Source organism: Solea senegalensis, linkage group LG1 (assembly GCF_019176455.1).
Source record: "Solea senegalensis isolate Sse05_10M linkage group LG1, IFAPA_SoseM_1, whole genome shotgun sequence".
Lineage (NCBI taxonomy): Eukaryota > Metazoa > Chordata > Actinopteri > Pleuronectiformes > Soleidae > Solea > Solea senegalensis.
In genome coordinates this window covers 38,738,402-38,759,601 of record NC_058021.1, presented here as the reverse complement: position 1 = coordinate 38,759,601, position 21,200 = coordinate 38,738,402, and the positions used below count along the sequence as shown (strand labels likewise).

Sequence of the window (21,200 nt, the reverse complement as noted above, 5' to 3'; positions counted from 1 at the left end):
ACAAATTATACTTTATATAGACACTAAACTATGAGTTTTTTGACTGATTGTCAACAGGAAAAGAAAAGACAAATCCACCTTTTAAAATGATTTTATTGATTTCTTGAGTTTGAATTGATCGCCCTTTATAATTTTACAGAAAATGTCTGATACACAAATTTAAACATATGTTAAGTGCAGAAGATTCAACAAAAACCCAAAAATACAGAAATCAGTAGTGGCAAGTTCATCAGCAAACGCTACAAATCTGAGGGAGTGTCCACCATTTGGACGTTTTTTTTCCAGTAATGAATTTTCACTTGTTGCGAGGGACTTTTTCTCCAAGAGGAACTTCCATCAGTTTCTGTCAGGAAAGAAAAGAAGCAAATGTGGATGACTAATTTTCATAACCAAACTGGTGTCAAAAGAATCTGTGGCTCAGATTGAACTAAAGACTTGTGCGTACGATAACTGAATAATATGTTCACTTTTTTATTTCAAGCCTTGGAGCCAGGATTCTTGTTTTTGGTGACGACAGTGAACAGTGGGTGTGAAAACATTCTGGATTAAATTGAAATCATCTCCATGTAAGGAGGGTCATTAGTGTCTGACCTTGAGCAGTCGTGCGTGGTAAACACTGTCTTCCTCGTTCTCCAGTCTCTGAATGTCCACCTGGTATCTCTCACAAGCTCGAGTCAATTCCTGGACATTGTAGAGAAGAGCCGGGTCCAGAGAATGAGCGTTGATCAGACTTACGAGGTATTCTCTGTAATGTTTCCTGCATACAAAAAGAGAACATTATGATAGTGTAGAAAGTAAAAAAAAAAGTCATAGTATAGTGTCGTCCAATATCAGTCAAAAAACTGATAGTTTAGTATGTCGTCCAAAATCAGTCAAAAAAGTCATAGTTTAGTATGTCGTCCAAAAAACTGATAGTTTAGTATGTTGTCCAAAATCAGTCAAAAAAGTCATAGTTTAGTATGTCGTGCAAAATATGTAGTGTCCAAAATCAAAAAGTCATAGTTTAGTGTCGCAAGTAAAACAGTCAAGTCATATATGCCCAAAATCAAAAAGTCATAGTTCAGTATGTCGGCCCAAAATCAGTCAGTCAAAGTATGTCGTCCAAAATCAGTCAAAAAGTCATAGCTTAGTATGTCGCCCAAGTCAAAAACTCATAGTTAAGTAGTCGCAAAATCAGTCATAGTTTAGTATGTTAGTATGTCGCCCAAAATCAGTCAAAACTCATAGTTAAGTATGTCAAAAAATCAGTCAAGTAGTTTAATGTCGCCCAAAGTCATAGTTTAGTATGTCAGCCCAATATCCGGCCAAAAAGTCATAGTTTAGTATCGCCCAAAATCGCCCAATATCAGTCAAAATCAGTCAAAAAGTCATAGTTTAGTATGTCTATATGTCAGCCCAAAATCAGTCAAAAAGTCATAGTTTAGTATGTCGCAATATCAGTGAAAAAGCCTCATAGTTTAGTATAGTCGCCCAAAATCAGCCAAAAAAAAATGTCGCAAAATTCATAGTTTAGTATGTCGCCCAAAAATCAGTCAAAAAAGTCGCTAAGTATGTCGCCCAAAATCAGTCAAAAAGTCATAGTTTAGTATATGTGGTCAATAAGTAAAAATAGTTTAGTATGTCGTCCAAAATCAGTCAAAAAGTCATAGTCATAGTAGTCCCAAAATCAGTCATATAGTATGTCGCCCAAAATCAGTCAAAAGTCATAGTATAGTAGTCAAAATGTCCAAAATCAGTCAAAAAGTCAAAAAGGTATGTCCTCAGTCAAAAATCAGTCAAAAAGTCATAGTTAGTATGTCAAAAAGTCATATAGGTACAAAATCAGTCAAAAAGTCATAGTTTAGTATGTCGTCCAAAATCAGTCAAAAAGTCATAGTTTAGTATGTCCAAAATCAGTCAAAAGTCATAGTATAGTACGTTGTCAAATCAGTCAAAAAGTCATAGTATAGTATGTCGTCCAAAATCAGTCAAAAAGTATAGTATAGTATCCCAAAAAAAGTGCTTAGTATGTCGTCAAAATCAGTCAAAAAGTCATAGTATAGTATGTCGTCCAAATCAGTCAAAAGTCATAGTTTAGTATGTCGTCCAAATCAGTCAAAAAGTCATATATGTCAAAATCAGTATAGTTAGTATGTCGTCCAAAATCAGTCAAAAAGTCATAGTTTAGTATGTCGCCCAATATCAGTCAAAAAGTCATAGTTTAGTATGTCGCCCAAAATCAGTCAAAACATAGTATAGTATGTCGTCCAAAATCAGTCAAAAAGTCATAGTTATGTGTCAAATCAGTCAAAAGATAGTATAGTATGTCAAAATCAAAAAAGTCAAAAATCAGTCAAAAAGTCATAGTATAGTATGTCGGTCAAAATCAGTCAAAAAGTCATAGTATAGTATGTCGCCCAAAATCAGTCAAAAAGTCATAAGTATGTCCATCAAAAAAGTCATAGTTTAGTATCAAAATCAGTCAAAAGTCATAGTTTAGTATCGCAGTCAAATCAGTCAATAGTCAAATAGTATATAGTATAGTCAAAAATATAGTATGTCAAAATCAGTCAAAAGTCATACTTTACTATGGTTGTCTAAAATCAGTCAAAAGTCATAGTATAGTATGTGTCAAAATCTGTCCAAAAAGTCATAGTTTAGTATGTAGTCAAAATCAGTCAAAAAGTCATAGTATAGTAGGTCAGTCCAAAATCAGTCAAAAAGTCATAGTTTAGTATGTGTCAAAATCAGTCAAAAGTCATAGCTTAGTATGTGCCCAAAAAAGTTTAGTACACCCAGTAGTCCAAAATCAGTCAAAAAGTCATAGTTTAGTATGTCCCCAAAATCAAAAAGTCATAGTTTAGTATGTCGTCCAAAATCAGTCAAAAAGTCATAGTTTAGTATGTTGTCCAAAAAGTCACAAAAGTCATAGTAGTAGCAGTATCTCGGCAGTCATAGTTTAGTATGTATGCAAAAGTCATAGTTTAGTAGTGTAGTATAGTATGTCAAAATCCAAAAAGTCTAGTTTTAGCCCATTGTCATAGTTTAGTAGTCTTAAAAGTCATAAGTCAAAAAAGTCATAGTTTAGTTTAGTCGCCAAAAAGTCAGTCATAAGTATGTCGTCCAAAACATGTCAGTTTAGTATGTCGTATGTCATAGTTTAGTATGTCGCCAGTATGTTGTCAAAAATGTCATAGTTTAGTATGTCGTCAAAGTTTAGTATGTCAGTCCAAAAAGTCAAAAAGTCATAGTTTAGTATGTAGTTGAAAAAAGTTTATGTAAGTCAAAAGTCATAGTTTAGTAGTCAAAAAAAATCATAGTTTAGTATGTCAAAAGTCATAGTTTAGTATGTCGTCAAAATAGTCCAAAAATGTCATAGTTTAGTATGTCGTCCAAGTCAAAAGCTTTAGTATGTCAGTCAAAATCAGTCAAAAGTCATAGTTTAGTATGTCCAAAATGTCAAAAAGTCATAGTTTAGTATGTATCAAAAAAGTCATAGTTTAGTATGTGTCAAAATGTCAAAAAGTCATAGTTTAGTATGTATGTCAGTTTAGTATGTCAAAATGTCAAAAGTCATAGTTTAGTATGTCGTCCAAAATCAGTCAAAAACGTCATAGTTTAGTATGTCATAGTTTAGTATGTGTCCAAAATCAGTCAAAAATCATATAGTAGTGTCATAGTTTAGTATGTCCAAAATCAGTCAAAAAGTCATAGTTTAGTAGTCAAAAAAAAGTCATAGTTTAGTATGTCAAAAACAGTCAAAAAGTCATAGTTTAGTATGTCCAAAAAGTCATAGTTTAGTATGTCCAAAATCAGTCAAAAAGTCATAGTTTAGTATGTCGTCCAAAATTCAAAAGTCAATAAGTATGTCAAAAGTCAAAAAGTCATAGTTTATATGTTCCATCAGTCAAAAGTCATAGTATAGTATGTCGCCCAAAATCAGTCAAAAAGTCATAGTTTAGTAAGTCAAAAAGTCATAGTTTAGTATGTCCAAAATCAGTCAAAAAGTCATAGTTTAGTATGTCCAAAATCAGTCAAAAAGTCATAGTTTAGTATGTCCAAAAAGTCGCCCAAAATCATATAGTATGTCGGGTTTAGTATGTCGAGTAGTCAAAAAAGTCAAAAGTCATAGTTAGTATGTAAAAATCAGTCAAAAAGTCATAGTTTAGTAGTCCAAAATCAGTCAAAAAGTCATAGTATAGTATGTCGTCCAAAATCAGTCAAAAAGTCATAAGTATGTCATCGTCCAAAAGTCATAGTATAGTATGCAAAATTCAAAAAGTCATAGTATAGTATGTCGCCCAAAATCAGTCAAAAAGTCATAGTTTAGTATGTGTCAAAAAGTCATATAGTATGTCGCCCAAAATCAGTCAAAAAGTCTAGTATGTCGCCCAAAATCAGTCAAAAGTCATAGTTTAGTATGTAAAAAGTCATGTCAAAAGTCATAGTATAGTATGTCGCCCAAAAAAAGTCATAGTTTAGTATGTCCCCAAAATCAGTCAAAAAAGTCATAGTATAGTATGTCCAAAAGTCAAAAAGTCATAGTTTAGTATGTCTCCAATCAGTCAAAAAGTCATAGTTTAGTATGTCGCCCAAAATCAGTCAAAAAGTCATAGTTTAGTATGTCGTCCAAAATCAGTCAAAAAGTAGTTAGTATGTGTCCAAAATCAGTCAAAAGTCATAGTATAGTATGTCGTCCACAAAAAGTCATAGTTTAGTATGTCGCCCAAAATCAGTCAAAAAGTCATAGTATAGTATGTCGTCCAAAATCAGTCAAAAGTCATAGTATAGTATGTATGTCATAGTAGTATGTCGCCCAAAATCAGTCAAAAAGTCATAGTTTAGTAGTGTCAAAAGTCTCAAAATCAAAAGTCATAGTTTAGTATGTCAAAAGTCAAAAAGTCATAGTTTAGTATGTCGCCCAAAATCAGTCAAAAAGTCATAGTAGTATGTCGTCGTAAAGTCATAAGTATGTCGTCCAAAAATCAGTCAAAAAGTCAGTAGTTTAGTATGTCGTCCAAAATCAGTCAAAAAGTCATAGTTTAGTATGTCGCCCAAAATGTCAAAAAGTCATAGTATAGTATGTCGCCCAAAATCAGTCAAAAGTCATAGTTTAGTATGTCCAAAAGTCAAAAGTCATAGTTTAGTAGTCCAAAATAGTATGTCCAAAATCAGTCAAAAAGTCGTTTAGTATGTCAGTCCAAAATCAGTCAAAAGCATGTCGCCCAAAAATCAGTCAAAAAGTCATAGTATAGTATGTCGGCCCAAAAATCAGTCAAAAAGTCATAGTTTAGTATGTCGTCCAAAATCAGTCAAAAAGTCATAGTAGTAGTATGTCGCCCAAAAAGTCATAGTTTAGTATGTCGCCCAAAATCAGTCAAAAAAGTCATAGTTTAGTATGTCGCCCAAAAAAAGTCAAAAGTAGTCCAAAAAAGTCATATAGTATGTCGCCCAAAATCAGTCAAAAAGTCATAGCATAAAAAATGTCAAAAGTCATAGTAGTATGTCGCCCAAAATCAGTCAAAAAGTCATAGTTAGTATGTCGCCCAAAATCAGTCAAAAAGTCATAGTATAGTATGTCGCCCAAAATCAGTCAAAAAGTCATATAGTAGTATGTCAAAATCAGTCAAAAGTCATAGTAGTATGTCGCCCAAAATCAGTCAAAAAGTCATAGTTTAGTATGTCGCCCAAAAAGTCATAGTTTAGTATGTCGCCCAAAATCAGTCATAGTTTAGTATGTCAATATAGATAGTTTAGTATGTCGTCCAAAATCAGTCAAAAAAGTCATAGTTTAGTATGTCGTCCAAAATCAGTCAAAAAAGTCATAGTTTATTAAGACGTACAGTAACATTTCCCTGTGACTTTCGTTTCTCCTCCTCCCCCTTCTTCTCCCGCTCCACCCCCCGCCCTCCTCCTCCAGAGTTAAACACTTACTCGCAGAGTCCAGCTTGTCCCAGCTGTGTTTGGAGACCACACGGTGAATCAGTCTGTTCACCTCCTTCATCTTTCTGCTCCATCACTCCACAGCCATCTAAGAGACACATATTTATTATGATTATGGTGTGTTGTTGTCATGGAGCGTGAAATATTAAATTATTAGTTATTAGTAAATTATAATAAAGTTGTTTTACCAGTTTGAGCTCCAGTGTCAGGATCTGTGTTGAATTCCACACCACATTTCTGCAGAGAGGAAAAGTTCATTAAAAACATCTTAGAGTTTTTGTGACAGTTTCACCTCAGCCTGCTGTATTTTCAAATATGGCTGAAAAAAACAAGAAGTTTTCTTTGATTTTAGTAGTTATTCCTACAAAATAAAATACATGTTATTATGCTGTCTTTTGTTTTAATAGTTATTCCTACAACATAAAATACAACATGTTTTTATGTTATATTTAGTTTCAGTAGTTACTAAAAAAAGAGACTTAGGTACATTTTGTGGACTTTCCTTAACTCTTTTCTCTTGTGCACAGGCCTGATTTGAATAAAACACATTTTTGGTCAAACTCAACCAAAACACTGAAGGTTATTTTAATTTTTAAACATCCAAATTCATATTCAAAACATAAGTTTTATCTTCTATGGGACATTTTTCAGAAACAACACATAATAAATGTAATTCTTTATGATATAAGAATAATTTCTGGTATTTTAATCATGTCAAAGATCCCATATTAAAGGAGGTGATGAAGAGTGGGGGTGATGATGAAGGCTCACCTGCAGCAGGTCCTGAAGTCTCTGAGGCTCCCAGTCTCTTAAATAGAAGAGACAGTCTCGAGGGTGATGTGCATGGAGACCAGGGTAACTGCACTGAGCCGTCTTACAGAGCGTCTGCAGGAGGACAGAGTTTTACTAGTTATTCTGCAAATTTTTTTAGTTCCTCTTTCAAAATAAAATACACGCTTCTATGTTATCTTTGATTTTATGATTTTAGTAGTTATTCTTTCAAAATAAAATACAACTTTTTATGTTATCTTTAGTTTAAGTAGTTACTCTTACAAAATAAATACTTATTTTTTAGTTTTCTTTCATTTTAATAGTTACTCTTTCAAAACAAAAGACACATTTTATGTTATCTTTCATTTCAATAGTTATTCCTACAAAATGAAAGACACATTTTATGTTATCTTTCATTTTAGTAGTTACTCTTTCAAAATAAAAGACAATTTCAGATGTTTTTCATTATACAGTTTTGTTAATTCTACTGAAACTATCTTGAATAAGACCTTTTATTGTGTGGTTTCGAACACTTTTTTACGGGGCTTTTTTCCTTCTTGTTCAGCTGTATACACAAGGTTCATCATATCTGTCACACGAGGGACGCATAAACATGAACTCACAAAGTGTTTGCTCTGACAGTGGACGTTAGTGAAAGTGTGAAACAGTACCTTGTGGTAGGGGTTGTTGCAGCCGCTGCAGAACTGGTACCTGCACTGGGAGCAGCTGAAGTGCATGCAGCCGCCTTTGGTCAGAGCGTACTGGAACCTGCAGTGTGGACACGCTGTAAAAACATCAATATTAATTCACATGTTCAAACTATATTTAATATATAAAAGAACAAAAAAGGCAGAGTGTCTTTTGTCTCATGCTGTGCATATCAAAGCAACACTAACACACTAACATACATGTCAGTAAATCATCACAGTTTTGAGACACTAAAGTATCCTGACGTGACTCACTGATGCCATTGTCTCTCAGGTATCCAGCCAAACCCTGTCTCTGGTATTCTGGATCGTTCTCTCGCTTCCACAACTGGAACTGTTCACAGGACAAGTCCTGGTGCTGAGCCTCCCACTGACACCACAGACACACAGACACAGACAGACAGAGACAGGCACACAGACACAGACAGAGAGACAGACACACACAGAAAGACACACAGACAGACAAAGAGACACACACAGACAGACAGAGACATACACAGACAGAGCGATAATCAAGACAAATGTTTCAAAGCTCAGTTTCAACTCCAGTGTCCTACTGTTGGCTGAAGGCAAAAGACGAGGTCAGTTAGGAGACAGAAGGTGTGTGGAAGTGAGAGCAGGGACTTTAAATGGTTGAGCTGCCAGGCAGGAGGAAAAGCAGAAGAGCACAGAGAAGGTCCATGGATGTTGTGAAGGAGGACATGAGGACACTTGGAGAAAGAGAAGACGACACAAGAGAGAGAGGACAAGTGATCGGCTGAGGGAGAAGCAAGAAGCAGGAGAAGAGGAAGGAGGAGGATGAGAAGCAACAGCAGAGGTAGACAGAGAGTGAGAGCACTCACAGGTTTCTTGCACTGAGTACAGAAGCTCTGTCTGCAGGACGGACATGTGACCTTCAGCTGATCTCCATCATTGATGAACCCTGAGACGCACTGTCGACAAACAGAGAACAACAAACTGTTCAATCAGCTGCAGTAACATCGTTTATAATCATCACAACAAACACAGTCACTAAACTTATACACTGAGCTCCTACTATTACTGTTATTAGTATATTATTATTACTACTATTGATAAAGAGACATAAAATAAATCAATAGCATTTATTTATTTAACTCTCACTCAGATTCAATCTGACCAGTTTTAAGCTGTAAAAATAATCTAAATGTTCCTCGTTAGCTGGACATTTTCCTTAAACTACACAAAATCTTTTTTTATTTTATACAAATGAATATTTGTAAACCAGTTCTGCGTGTGTGTGTGTACTCACGTGACAGCACCAGAGGAACTTAGGATCCTTCATGAGAGCGTGCTCCGTCAGTTTTTTATGAAACAGCTCATAAACGTCCATGTCCAGACAGTCGCGCAACTGTGGGAAAATAAAAATAAAACTATTTTTAAAAGTATACATAAGTCTTACAAAGGTAACACAAGTATAAAGTGTATTTTTTAAGTGCACAAACAAAAAAAGTATTTTAAAATAATTAAACAAAGAAGCTAAGGGAGGCTTATTTGTGACACTTATTTGTAATAAAAGGATTAAAAGAGAGAAAAAAGGAGAAAACTGACTGATAACAAATTTTACGATATCTAATGTAAAAGATTCACTGTTTCACAAACCTTCTACACAAGGACCAACATTTTAAACATCGCAATCAAAATGGAATCCTAAAATTTTACACCTTTCATTTTTTGGGGACCCAAGAAAAATCTCCCACGGCCCACGCATGGGTCCGTGGCCCAGTGTTTGGGCACCGCCAGTTTATAGAAGCGCACCTGTATGTCGAGCGTGGAGAAGTAGCTGTCAAGCTGCTCGGGGTCGTTGATGTCAGGTTCTCCGCAGACGGGACAAACCATGTCTCTGATGTGTTTGTCTCTCACTGCGATGGTGAAGTGTTGACCGAAACAGTCGTGACACACGGAGCACTGACATGACGTCAGAGACTGCATCTGAACTCACACACGGGATATACACAGCTTACATATACATACAGTTTATCTATACACATACACACACATACATACGTATATGTATATGTATATACACACACACACACACGTAAACAGTTCATATATATACATACAGTTTACATATACATACAGTTTATATATACAGTAATGTAGACACAGTTTGCTTCCAAAGAAATCACCAAATAAATATGAACTGCACTTTAACAGTTTTTATGAATGTTTGTTATTTTTCTGCCTCCGTTTGTGAACAGAAAACTTTTGTTCTTTTTAAATTCAATTTAAAAATATAAAATCAGAAAATTCATTATATTCAACAAGAGAAAAAAAAAACGTTTCTTTACTTTTTTCTCAAAACAAATCAAGAACAAATTTGGCCGAACCTGAAATGGAAATTTTCCATTTTCAATTGAATATTAAAATAGGGGGGATTTGGATTAAGATTTGGATTAGAATTAGGATTTGGATTAAGATTTGGAGTAAAATTTGGATTTGGATTAGGACTTGGATTAAGATTTGGAGTATGATTTGGATTAGGACTTGAATTAAGATTTGAATTAGGACTTGAATTAAGATTTCGATTAAGATTAAGATTGGATTTGGATTAAGATAAACATTGGATTTGGATTAAGCTTAATATTAAGATTTGGATTAGGACTTGGATTAAGATTTGGATTAAGATTTGGATTAGGATTTGGATTAGGATTTGGAGCAAGATTTGGATTAAGATTTCGAAACAAATAATGAAATAAACTTTTTTTTCATTTTCCAATTTTAGAGGACGACTGATCGATGCATGATTTTGTTTTTTCAATGAGATTTTTTGTTTTGTTTGTTGTTTTATTTTATGATTTTAGATTATGACTTTTAGATTTAGAACAGAATCAGTTTATATTTCATTTTCTACTTCTGACTTAAACTCAAAATTATTTGTACAAAAAGCAACCACTTTTTTTCTACAGAGATTATTGTAGATTTTAGATTCTAAAGTGAATATGGATGAAGGACATCTGGTCTCAGCTGACCTACCTTACTGCGGGGGAAGACGCACAGACAGCAGGGACATTCGTTCTTCAGGAGACGCCTGATGAAATCCCGGTCATGTGACTCCTTCACGGCTTGGACCACGTCCTCCAGAGAGTATGTGACGTCCGGCTCCTGCAGCAGGGACAGCACCAGCTCGCAGCGCCCCCAGCTGGGCAGGTCGTACAGCGCCAGGAGACGCCTGCACATCCTCTGAGCAGAGTAAACCACATGTTAAAAATAGAAACAGTTTAATTTCAGTCAGCACAGAAACAAGGCGTGACCGCCCAAACCTGTTTGTCCGGGTGTGCGGCGTCGATCTGAGGCTCAGGAAAGTCAGTCCAGATACGCTGGTGGTACGGCTCCAGCAGAGGGCGCTGCAGCAGAGACAAAGCCCCTTTGACCTCACCGCCGCTCAGCCGCAGCGCCTCCTCACACTTAGCCACGTCTCTGAAGCCAAGAGAGTGGAGCTCCCTCATCTGGACACGGAGAGAAACAACAGCAACAACAACAGAGGAACTTTAAAAGACAAAGATAAAGAGAGCGCCCTCATGTGGTCACAGAAAGAAACATCAGGGAGGTAATGTCCACAAATAAGATTTGAATCAATATAATGATCACACATTAATATTACGTAATTTTTTACTGTATTTCCTGACCTTCGCCTGTCGGTCTCTCAGCAGCTGCGTCACCGCTCTCTCCATGTCTCCGCCCGCCGCTAACCACGCCAGCTTGGCCTCAGCTCTGGACAGCTTCACGTTGGCGTCGCTCTCCTGTGGCTCCTCGCCGTCTCTCTCCACGGCGGTGACGGCGGCGCGTATCCCAGAATCCCCAGCTCTGTAGTTGACCTGCACGGACGCAGCCATGGCACAGATCTCGTCCAGCAGGTGGGGCAGTTCTGATGTGAGCCAGTCACAGGGGCTGACGTTGCTGCCGCCGCACACGCACAGAGCGGCGTACACTTCCTCAGGACTCACACCACGCTTCTCTGCCTCCTGGAATAAAAGACATGGGAATAATCTGTTTTACAAATTATTGGATTATGAAAATAATACTAAATGTATATGAAACGTAGTTTGCTGTTCTGGAATCTGGAGAACAACTTGTTCTGAATTATATCAAAAATAGTAGTGCTGGGCCGTTAACAGCGTTAACGCGAGACTCTTATCGCGCGATAAGAAAATTATCGCCGTTAATCTATTCTCAAAGTTGGGTCTGGGACCTGGGTCCACATAGTGAGCAAGCTATGAATTTCACTTTGATATGTTAGCGCGGATGTATACCTGGCCCAGAAGGCTCTGACCTGGCTGAGCGCGGATGTAGGTAACGTTACGTTATGTAATTTATTGTCATTTTTTGTTTTATAACGGTCTATGTAATTTACCACGGTGAAAATGGTTTCAGGTTGGATATCCAACCGTCGCGTCCGACAACTGTCTGAATGAATATCCAACCTGAAACTAACTTCACGCGGTATAGCTTTAGCTAACGTTATCAACGTTTTGCTGATTAGTTGCTGATAGTTGCCTACTACTACTAGCAATCTTACTCTGATATACTTTTTCTGTCCTACTCCTAATGTTAGGTGTGATGAAAACAGAGGAGCGCCACTTAGCAGAAGAAGAATTCAAATGAGCCATTTTAATCTAGATTAATCTAGATTAACTCCAAGATTGCAGTGAGATTAATCTAGATTAAAAAAATTAATCTATGCCCAGCTCTAAAAAATAGTTATTTTACTCAAACTTCCCACAGATATTAAGTGTAATTTATACATTAAAATATGATGAAAAATACTGAAACATGTAACAGGTTCTTTTCTCTTTTGTTGAAGCAATTATAGACGAGTGACCATTGTTGATATATAGTCTTATTTTCATAATCACTGAGTCGTTTTGCTCCATAAAATGTCAGAAAATGTTGGAAAACCTTTCTCAAACCAAAAATGATTCTGTTGAATGATTTCTTTGTTTTAGGGAACAAAGAAACCAGAAAATATTCACATTTATGAAGCTGAAAAATCACAGAAACTAAAGTCGCACCCTGATGTGATGGATGAGGCCGAGTCCGTCCTCCCTCATCAGCTTCTGCCTCCTCAGCTCCACACTCTCTCTGGGCTTGGGCTGCGGCTTCACGCCGACCTGAGGCTGCTCTATGGCGACGGACGGTGGCGGCTGCTGAAAAGAGTGAGGCGCAGAGTCTCCGGCGGAGTCGGAGCAGGCGGAGTCTTTACACGACAGGTTACACATCTCACACACTGTGGTGGGCTTGGTGTTGACATAGGTGCAGAACTGACAGGTCCACTGAGAAGAAGGAGATCACAGACGGTCCAATCACAATCACACAAACAGCAAACAATACCTTCGAGGATCAAATATTCAAACCTTTGTTTCGGTTTCACACCGAGGTCCAGAGTTGGACGGCGCTGGGACGACAAGCGGCACAGGTGGACGAGTGGCCAGACGGGGGCGCTCACACACCTCACACAGGATGCTGCTGCCTTGATTGACCACAGTGCAGCTCCTACACTGCCACTCTATGGACACAAACACATACAACGTGACAGAACTTTGTGTTTTTGATGACTGATGTGTAAATAAAACTTTTATTGATTTGCAGCATGCTCTGCATGTGGAGAAGACATCATGTCACCACTTTCTCGTCTTAACTTTACTGGCTCGTCTCAGAGAGACAGAATGTACAGTGTCCACAACACTGCGAGTAATGAGGTCTCCACGTTTGTCCTGCGTCCAATGCTCCGTATGAGACATTTACCTTAAATATCAACAAAATTCACGCACTTTCAATGACACATTTGCTGTAGTTTAATCTAAATGGTCCATGCGTCACCTGAACTTGGTGAGGTGGGAAGCGATGCAGGGTTTTCCTGAGCGACGGACGTGGCCGTGGCGAGACGAGGTCGCTCACAGGTGGAGCAGAGGACGGCTCGCATCTCGTTCACCGTGGTGCAGTGACTGCATTCCCACGGAGACAGAGACAGACTGAGAGACAACAGACACAATCATTCAATAATCCACTCGTCGTCCTCGTATATAAAGTCTGTGAAAACCCTGGTCCTCACCTGGACGTCTTTGCAGCTGTGACAAATGTCCTGTTGTGTCCTTTACGCTCAGGGTGAGAGTGGAAGAGGAGGTCACAGTTCACACACAGTCTCTGCACACAGGTGGAGCACTGACACTGCACCACTGATATACCACAGATACCACACGGCTCTGTCCAACACACAGACACACACGCAGACGTCACAGGAGGAGGAGGAGGGGAGGAGAACAAGAGGAGAAGAAGACAAAGAAGAAGACAAAGAAGAAGACAAAGATGAAGAAGAAGAAGCAGAAGAATGACATGTGAAGTACCGTGCTTGGTCTGGTGGATCTTGTCTCTCTTGTGATTGGCTCTGCTCGGGTGTCGGTGGAAGAGGAGGTCACAGGCGTCACAGAAGGACTGACCTCCACACGGAGGACAGACGAGGGACGGAGCCACGCCACACAGGTTACACTCAGAGCCCACACACACGGCAACTAAGAGAGGAGGAGGAGAAACGTCTCAGGTCACAGTGAAACTTCATCTCAAAGCAGGTTTCACTTCAGCTTCACCTGCTGCTTCACCTGCTGAGGGTTTGGCTTTGAGGGGCGGAGCCACGAGCCTCTGAGGAGGTTTAGGAGGAGGAGAGACGAGCGGCGCTTTGTTCATGTTCTGCTGCTCCTTCTCAGGCGGAATCACCATGGCGTCAGCTGATGTCACGTCCTGAACAACAGAATCACACTGCACACATTTATACATCATTAACCCATTATTAATCCATTACTGCGTAAGTGTTCAAATTGTGAACCTTTTCTACTTCCTTTGCTTTGTATAAACAAAAAGAATCATTAAAACTCATTTTTCATTTCCAGACACTATGAATCAAATGAACAGATTAATCAGGAAAATAATCAGCAGATTAAGGGATAATGTAAATAATCTGTTAATGGCAACCGTCATCCAGATTAAGGAGTTTGAAATAAAAGTTTTTTTCAGTGTCCTTACTAAACGACATCCATTTATTTTTCATATTATTATCATTGTTTTGTAGAAAATTGAGATATTGAGATATAATGTCTTTAAATGAAAAATATTGAATATCTAAGGTTTAATATTGCAATGAAGAGAGGTTAAAATTGGTTAAAAACGATGACAGAGTGAGTGGACGATGGAAACAGAAGAAGGAAAATAAAAACACACCTGCTGAGCGACAAATGGGACGATGTCTTTGAAGTTTTCTACGTGAGGATGAGTTCCCTGAGCAAACACAGATACAAAAACAATTCAAATGAAACCAGATGAAACATGGCGGAGAAGAATCTGCAACGAGACGATCGTCTCCACCCACCTTCACCAGCATGTCCACCTCTGTGCGCAGGGTCATGACCTCCAGTGTCACCGCCGCGACCTTGTCTGTGTCCGGCTCACTGACGTCATCGGGGAAACTGAGGCCATCCATCTGCTGGTTAGTGTAACCGTAGAGGAAGAGAACACGACGTCCTCCCTGTGAGCAGAGACCACAGTGAAGACATGGTTCACATGTGTGTATCTCAGTGACATCTTATGTTTATGTCAGATGTTAATATTGAGAAGCAGGTCAAGTTCTACACAGATCCAAAACATTCTTGTGATCAGAAGGTAGATCCTTCAGGTGTGTCCTCACCTTGACAGCGTCCACCGTGGTTCTGAAGACGGGGTTGTTGTGCTTGACACTCCTCCAGTATCTGGGTCTGGCAGGAGATGTCAGGTTACAGCCGTACTTCTCCAGGATACTCAAGGCCTTGACTAGGCGACTCAAAGACTCCATGACCTGTTGCAAAATAAAATATTTACATTTAAGAAGCTTTATTTTAATAATTAAAAAAACACTAGCTGATGATTCATTTAGAATTTAACGAATAAACATTAAAATTGCAGACCTAGTCTTTGTTTTTATTAGCATTATTTTTCTGAAATTTGCCCTTCCGGTTCAAACAAGTATGTCTAAGTATGTTAGGATGTCATACTGAGGTAACAGTGACACCCAGTGTTCAAACTATGAACTGCAAACACTACATTTGGCTCCAATAAAATGAAAGAAATGATGTCGGTGGAAACTAAAAAGGAATTCAATCAGCAGCAAATCTAAGAAGGTAAATGTTATCTTAAATAATCCTCAGAAAACTTCCTGAAGAGAAAATGAGAAAATAATTAAAGTAAGGTCGTGTGTGAGGAGTGTGACGTCACTGACCTCGTGTTTGCTGCAGCTGCTTGTGTTCTCCCTCAGCACGGACTCCGCTGCCAGGTGTTGGTATTTCTGTGACGGGGGCAGAGCGGCGTCCGCCATCGCCTGAACATCGCCCTTCACGTCCTGAGCGACACCAGACGAGGACAGGACGGATAGAGCTCTCCTCCTCACCTCGTCCATCGGCTCAGACCCAGAGCTGCTGCTGCTGCCGCTGCTGCTGATCATCGCTCTGAGAATCAGACACAGACAATAAATCGTTAAAATATCGTAATTTAGCAAATCGCAAAAACCTAAATTACATTTGTTCAAGTTCTGAAACATAAATGTTGAAAGTATATCATTTTCTATTAGAATAAAGAGTGGTTTAGATTATAATGTGTCATGAATCCAGAAAAAGGTAAATATTATCTTAAATAATCGTCAAAAAAAATCCTGAAAAGAAATTGAGAAAACAATTAACAAGGTATTTTTTTCAAACATAAATTAAGAAAAATTACGGTAAAATTGAGGTGAAATTGAAGATAAACTTTTTTTTATAAGCGTTCAATCACCTGACTGTATAGATCAATTGATTAATCCATTCCAAAATGAATAAGCAACTATTTTAAAGTGAAATTATGAATTATGAATATGAACAAAAAGCATTAAAACTCAATTTTAGTGAGACTAAAAACATCATGTTTTCAGTTTTTTTTAAGAGTCAACTTAAAGATAATTAATAAAAGTGCTGGCAGTTGTTCCTGTTATAAGTTCCGATAAAATGGAAAATCATAAATAAATAATAAAAGGGGGTGGAGTGGCTCAGTGGTTAAGACCAGTACCCTGTTTGCGAAAGACATCATGGTCGCAATGGTTGCAAGTTCGACTCCACCCCTGGCTGATTGTACTCAATTCCATTGTAAGTCGCTTTGGATAAAAGCGTCTGCTAAATGACATGTAAAAGATAACTTAATGAATTAAAGAGACATTTAACCTGTTATACGTTGTTTTATAATAAAGTTAAGGACAAAAAAATACCTGCTTAAATGACACTGACTAAATACTTTTTCTGCTTAAGATAAAAGCAGTGTCATTCATTTCAACTCAATGTAATTTAAAGCAATTTTTAAGAGACAAGATTAAGAGTGCGTGACAGTAAAACTGTGCTAAAGTCCCGGTTAATAATAGCTTCATTCACACTGACAGTAAACACCTAATAATAAAAGACTCAATTGAAGCATAAACACGAGCAGGAGACGCTCAGATTCATATTATTTACAATAAAAACGTGTTAATCTTGTGCACTTTTACCGTTTTTTACGGTATGTCACTGTGTTTAAACCTTAAATACAGTGAAATTTCACGTAAGTTGAAACCGAAACTTTGTCAGCAATTTAGCGTCATCGTCTCCTCGGGTTTATTTAAACTGTTGTTTCGTGTCCAAACAACAAAGTCACCGATTACACATGTGAAATAACGTATTTTAAATACCGAGTTTTAACGTATTTTAAAGTGCGTAGTTTATGGTTAAAGTCTCACCGTGTGTGTTTGTAGCTGCTCCGCTGCTGCCGCAGCTGCTGCTGCTGTTGTTAGCTTCAAACACGGAACTACACCGTGACGGCTCCACTTCCCGTTTGGATCTTTCAAAATAAAAGTAGAAGAGCTACAAAATAAAAGCATACAAGAAAGCGCGCAGTGTGAAATTGAGCTTTTTCTTTTTCCTCGTCGTGTACAGATTTTCACACTATTTTGAAAGAAATAAAAGTATTAAAGTAGTAAAGTATTTTAAACTGGAGGAAATCAGTTTAAAGTTACTTTATATTTTCTGTTAAAATGACAAAATTCACCAATATTTCTTTTGATTGTATACATTTTCTCAATGACCACACTTTTATTATTCTATTTTATTCTATTTTTATGTTTGGATTTGTGTGTAAGGTGACCTTTGGGGTCAGAAAGTAAAATGTGCCACTAAAAATAAAACAAGTAGTTATAATAATCATTATTATTATTATTTAATAATTATTTATTCCCATTGAAGTAATGATTTTTACGCCCACATTAAATGATAAATGTATAATTTCATAATATTAATTTCTTTTCTTTTTTTAAAGAGCTTGTGGGAGGAGATTTTTAAGTGGGCGGGGCTTAAACACGTCATCCGACGTGAAACCGAAAATAAAGTGAATGAGGAAATAATTGTACGGTTCTGTGTGTTTTTGTTCTCCCGCAGCGGCAGAAACAGCAGAAAACAGCAGAAACAACTGAATTATCCTCGCTTATTACAAGAAAACGCGTGAAAACACTCGTTTATTTATTAATTTTTATCACAATCTGCGTAGTCATGCCGAAGACATCGGTGCTGAAAATCAGCAGCGCGGCTGCGGTGAAGGTGAGTGACAGATAAACAAACTATTTACTTTAAAATCACTTACACTTAATGTAATATGATATAATAAGGGTTTTAGTAAAGTACAAAGTCACAGTTTAAAGCGAGTAGCAGAGGAGGAGGAAAGTCCCTGAAAAACGAAAGTAAAATCGACTCGTGACTCAGCGACTTCAACTTTAATTTAAAAAAACACAAAATTGTTCACATGAAACTGTTCAGCTTTAAATTATTGTTAAACTGTGAGGAAACTGTGTGTGTTCCCAAGGTCTGGGTGGGGATGAAAATTAGTTTACTGGTTTTAAAATGATTATTCAGTGTTACAAAGAATTTAAAACAAACGTTTCTTGAAGTAAATGCAGTAAAAAGGGAGAATAATGATTTTTTTGTTTGTTTTACAGGTGGAAAACTACAGTCAGTCCCTTTATCATGAGGTCTGGAGACAATATCATTATTATTGTGATATATAAGACTTATGCAGCATTTCTTAATTATTTTCTTTTTCTGTTTTTCAGGTGGAGAATCTCTTCTCTAATTACATCCCACTGAAGATCACACAGCTGGACGCGATGCTCAGGGTCAGAACGTTTGGAACACGTGTAAAAACCAGGTTACTAGATGTTTCTTTTCTTTTTTATTTTATTTACTCTTCTCCATCTTGTCTCTCTGTTGTCAGGATGACGCTCTCAGCATCACTGACCTGTGCTCACTCCGGGCTCCGCTGGACATTCCCATCCCAGACCCTCCGTCTCCAGAAGAAGAGGTGAGGGCAGGAGACTGTGGACCAGATTACAGGGACAGTTCAGGAACCGCCAAAAAACACTTTAGCCACTTAAAAAATAATAAAATCTATGTCAGTTTAAGTCTTACGGTATCTTAACAATATGTTCATGTCTTTATTTCACTGTTATACAGACTTTTCCAACAGAAAACAAAAAAGTTTCACTCGTTGCACCAAACCCCATCGAGAAAATCAGTGATTTTAACATCACACACACAGGCTTTGTTGATCCACTGCTACCTCCATCACTAAGTTCAAACGTCCTATTTTGTCACTAGAGAAAATCAGTGATTTTAGCTGGCGGGACACAGGAGCTGCTGGTCCTCTGCTGCCTCGTGTGGTCACTTTCTGTCACTGAGGTTAATCTGAATGAAGGATTTTAAAAGCCGAATTGACAAAATATGACATTAGTGTGTGTGTGTGTGTGTGATGTTAAAATCACTGATTTTCTCTATGGGCTTTGGTGTGGGAGAGTGAGTGGTTCACAAACTTCACTTTCCTGGAAAAGTCTGTCTGGCAGTGAGATAAAGACGTGAACATGTGCTTGAGACATTGTAGACTTAAAGAGATAATGATTTTAAAGGAATATGTGTGCGCTTTTTTTTAGTTTCTAAGTGAATAATGTGCTTAAATGTTAGTACCTCATACCAAAAAACCTGAACTATCCCTTTATCATACACACATTTGCAACATTAATCTGGTAAGATTACAGGCTGTTTTATAGCTTCATAAACTTGTCCAACAGGAAATGGAGACAGACAAGAATGAAGACAGCGCTGAGAAGAAGAAGAAAGGTGAAGTTTTTCCTCCTCACATTCACCTAACATAATATACAGTCAAAAATAATCATTTAAATATTTCATATATATATTTATCTGCAGCTCCAAAATGTGGCTTCATCAAGGGGAACGAGAAGATCATGGCGCTCCTGGACAAAGTCAAACCGGAAATTGTGGCTCTGAGAGAAACCATCATTAATGTAAGTGAGTGAAAAAACAGTGAGTTTGACATTTTTGAACAGAGATAATCTCTCGTGTGTCCATGTTCTTCTCCCCTCAGGTTTCCTGCTGGATTCAGCTCCTCATCCCAAAGATAGAAGACGGAAATGACTTTGGAGTCGCAATCCAGGTCCGCTTTTTATGTCAGTTTATTCACAAGAACTCGAGACTCAATAACTGGGCTGATCGTTACCATTTATTAATAATTAGGCTTTTTCTTCGCTCTCAGAAACATAATAAATGTCACTAAAACTTCCATGGTTTTTTCTCAGATGGAGGAAAATTAAAAAATTGGATAAATATGAGCCAAAAAAAACAAACTCGCAAAGAAAAACAGCATCAGTCACAGAAAAACCCACATTAATCCATCTGTGTTCACAGCTGTGAGACTGTGACATATTTCAGTTTGTTTAACATTAAAATAAATATAACATTCTTCTTTTTTCTTTCTGCACCACAGGAGAAAATCCTGGAGAGAATCACCGCTGTGAAAACCAAAGTGGACGGTTTTCAAACAAACATCAACAAGTAAAACTTTGACTTATGGTCGCCTTCCTTCATTTAAACCTGAAAACAATAGAAGAATAATAATGTAAGTTCTCTGCCGTGTGCAGGTACTTCTCAGAGAGAGGAGACGCCGTTGCCAAAGCCTCCAAAGAAACTCATGTGGTGAGTGTTTTCACTGGTTTTTAAACGTTCTCTTAAAAAACCTGCACTAAAATAAAGGTTTGTTTCCTGATACTTTAAGATTTTAAATCAATCACAGGAACGATGAACTCGTTTAAGCTTTTGTTTTATTTCATCAAAGTCAGGAAAACGCGACATTTGTTCACGCAAGAGACGATCTAAAGACGAGGATTTTACATAAAACTGAGACGGCAGTGTTTAAATCACGACGCACGCGTGTTTGTCAATAAAATGTTCAGAATGATCCTTTAACTCCTCTCTCTTAAGATGGACTACCGCTCTCTCGTCCATGAGAAGGATGAGGCCATCTACAGCGAGGTCCGAGTGATTGTCCTCGACATCCGCGGCTTCTACGTGAGTCGCAGCGACGTCTGAAGCCAGCGCGTGGAAAATAAATGGAAAAAAACAGCGGCAGCGCGTTAACGTTGTTTTTCTTTCCTCTAGGCGGAGCTTTACGACATCATCAGCAAGAACCAGGAGAAGGTGACCAATCCTAAAGGAGAGGAGAAGCCGTCCATGTACTGACCATTAAGAGACGCAGAAACCCACAAAAACACGTCAGAGAAAACCTTTCAATTCAAAATCTGTTCCAGAAAACATTCAAGGAAACACTTAAGTCTTTCTTTCTTTCTTTGCACCAAATCCTTTTTTAGTTGTGCGAATGTGACATTTGAAATAAAGAAATAAAAACAAAGACTGTTGCGTGAGA

The 21,200-nt window shown here is 37.8% G+C and overlaps 2 protein-coding genes across 5 annotated transcripts; one reads left to right on the top strand and one right to left on the bottom strand.

Annotated features, from left to right (window-relative positions):
* Positions 1–75: 75 nt before the first annotated feature.
* On the bottom strand, positions 76–15,871 carry LOC122771057 (E3 ubiquitin-protein ligase RNF31-like). Of its 4 annotated transcripts, none has more exons than XM_044028358.1 (23): positions 15,664–15,871; positions 15,097–15,243; positions 14,782–14,937; positions 14,634–14,690; positions 14,006–14,174; positions 13,766–13,930; positions 13,474–13,624; positions 13,242–13,393; positions 12,776–12,927; positions 12,434–12,694; positions 11,051–11,386; positions 10,685–10,870; positions 10,398–10,604; positions 9,177–9,350; positions 8,671–8,769; positions 8,243–8,332; positions 7,656–7,770; positions 7,365–7,477; positions 6,694–6,807; positions 6,111–6,159; positions 5,914–6,010; positions 592–757; positions 76–343 (listed from the first exon to the last, which is right to left on the bottom strand). In XM_044028358.1, the coding sequence occupies exons 1-23, from the start codon at positions 15,838–15,840 to the stop codon at positions 296–298; spliced, it is 3,381 nt and encodes a 1,126-aa protein (XP_043884293.1). In that variant the 5' UTR covers positions 15,841–15,871; the 3' UTR covers positions 76–295. The 4 variants fall into 4 exon arrangements, with proteins under 4 accessions (XP_043884293.1, XP_043884302.1, XP_043884312.1 ...); XM_044028367.1 differs by having other exon boundaries at positions 14,018–14,174; XM_044028377.1 differs by having other exon boundaries at positions 14,006–14,156.
* A 1,957-nt stretch (positions 15,872–17,828) lies between these two features.
* psme2 (proteasome activator subunit 2) lies at positions 17,829–21,185 on the top strand. The gene is made up of 11 exons (XM_044034870.1): positions 17,829–18,031; positions 18,427–18,459; positions 18,541–18,603; positions 18,702–18,788; positions 19,552–19,600; positions 19,688–19,785; positions 19,866–19,934; positions 20,265–20,332; positions 20,419–20,473; positions 20,759–20,845; positions 20,936–21,185. Exons 1-11 carry the CDS (start codon positions 17,984–17,986, stop codon positions 21,014–21,016), a joined length of 738 nt encoding a protein of 245 aa, XP_043890805.1. The 5' UTR covers positions 17,829–17,983; the 3' UTR covers positions 21,017–21,185.
* Positions 21,186–21,200: the final 15 nt, after the last annotated feature.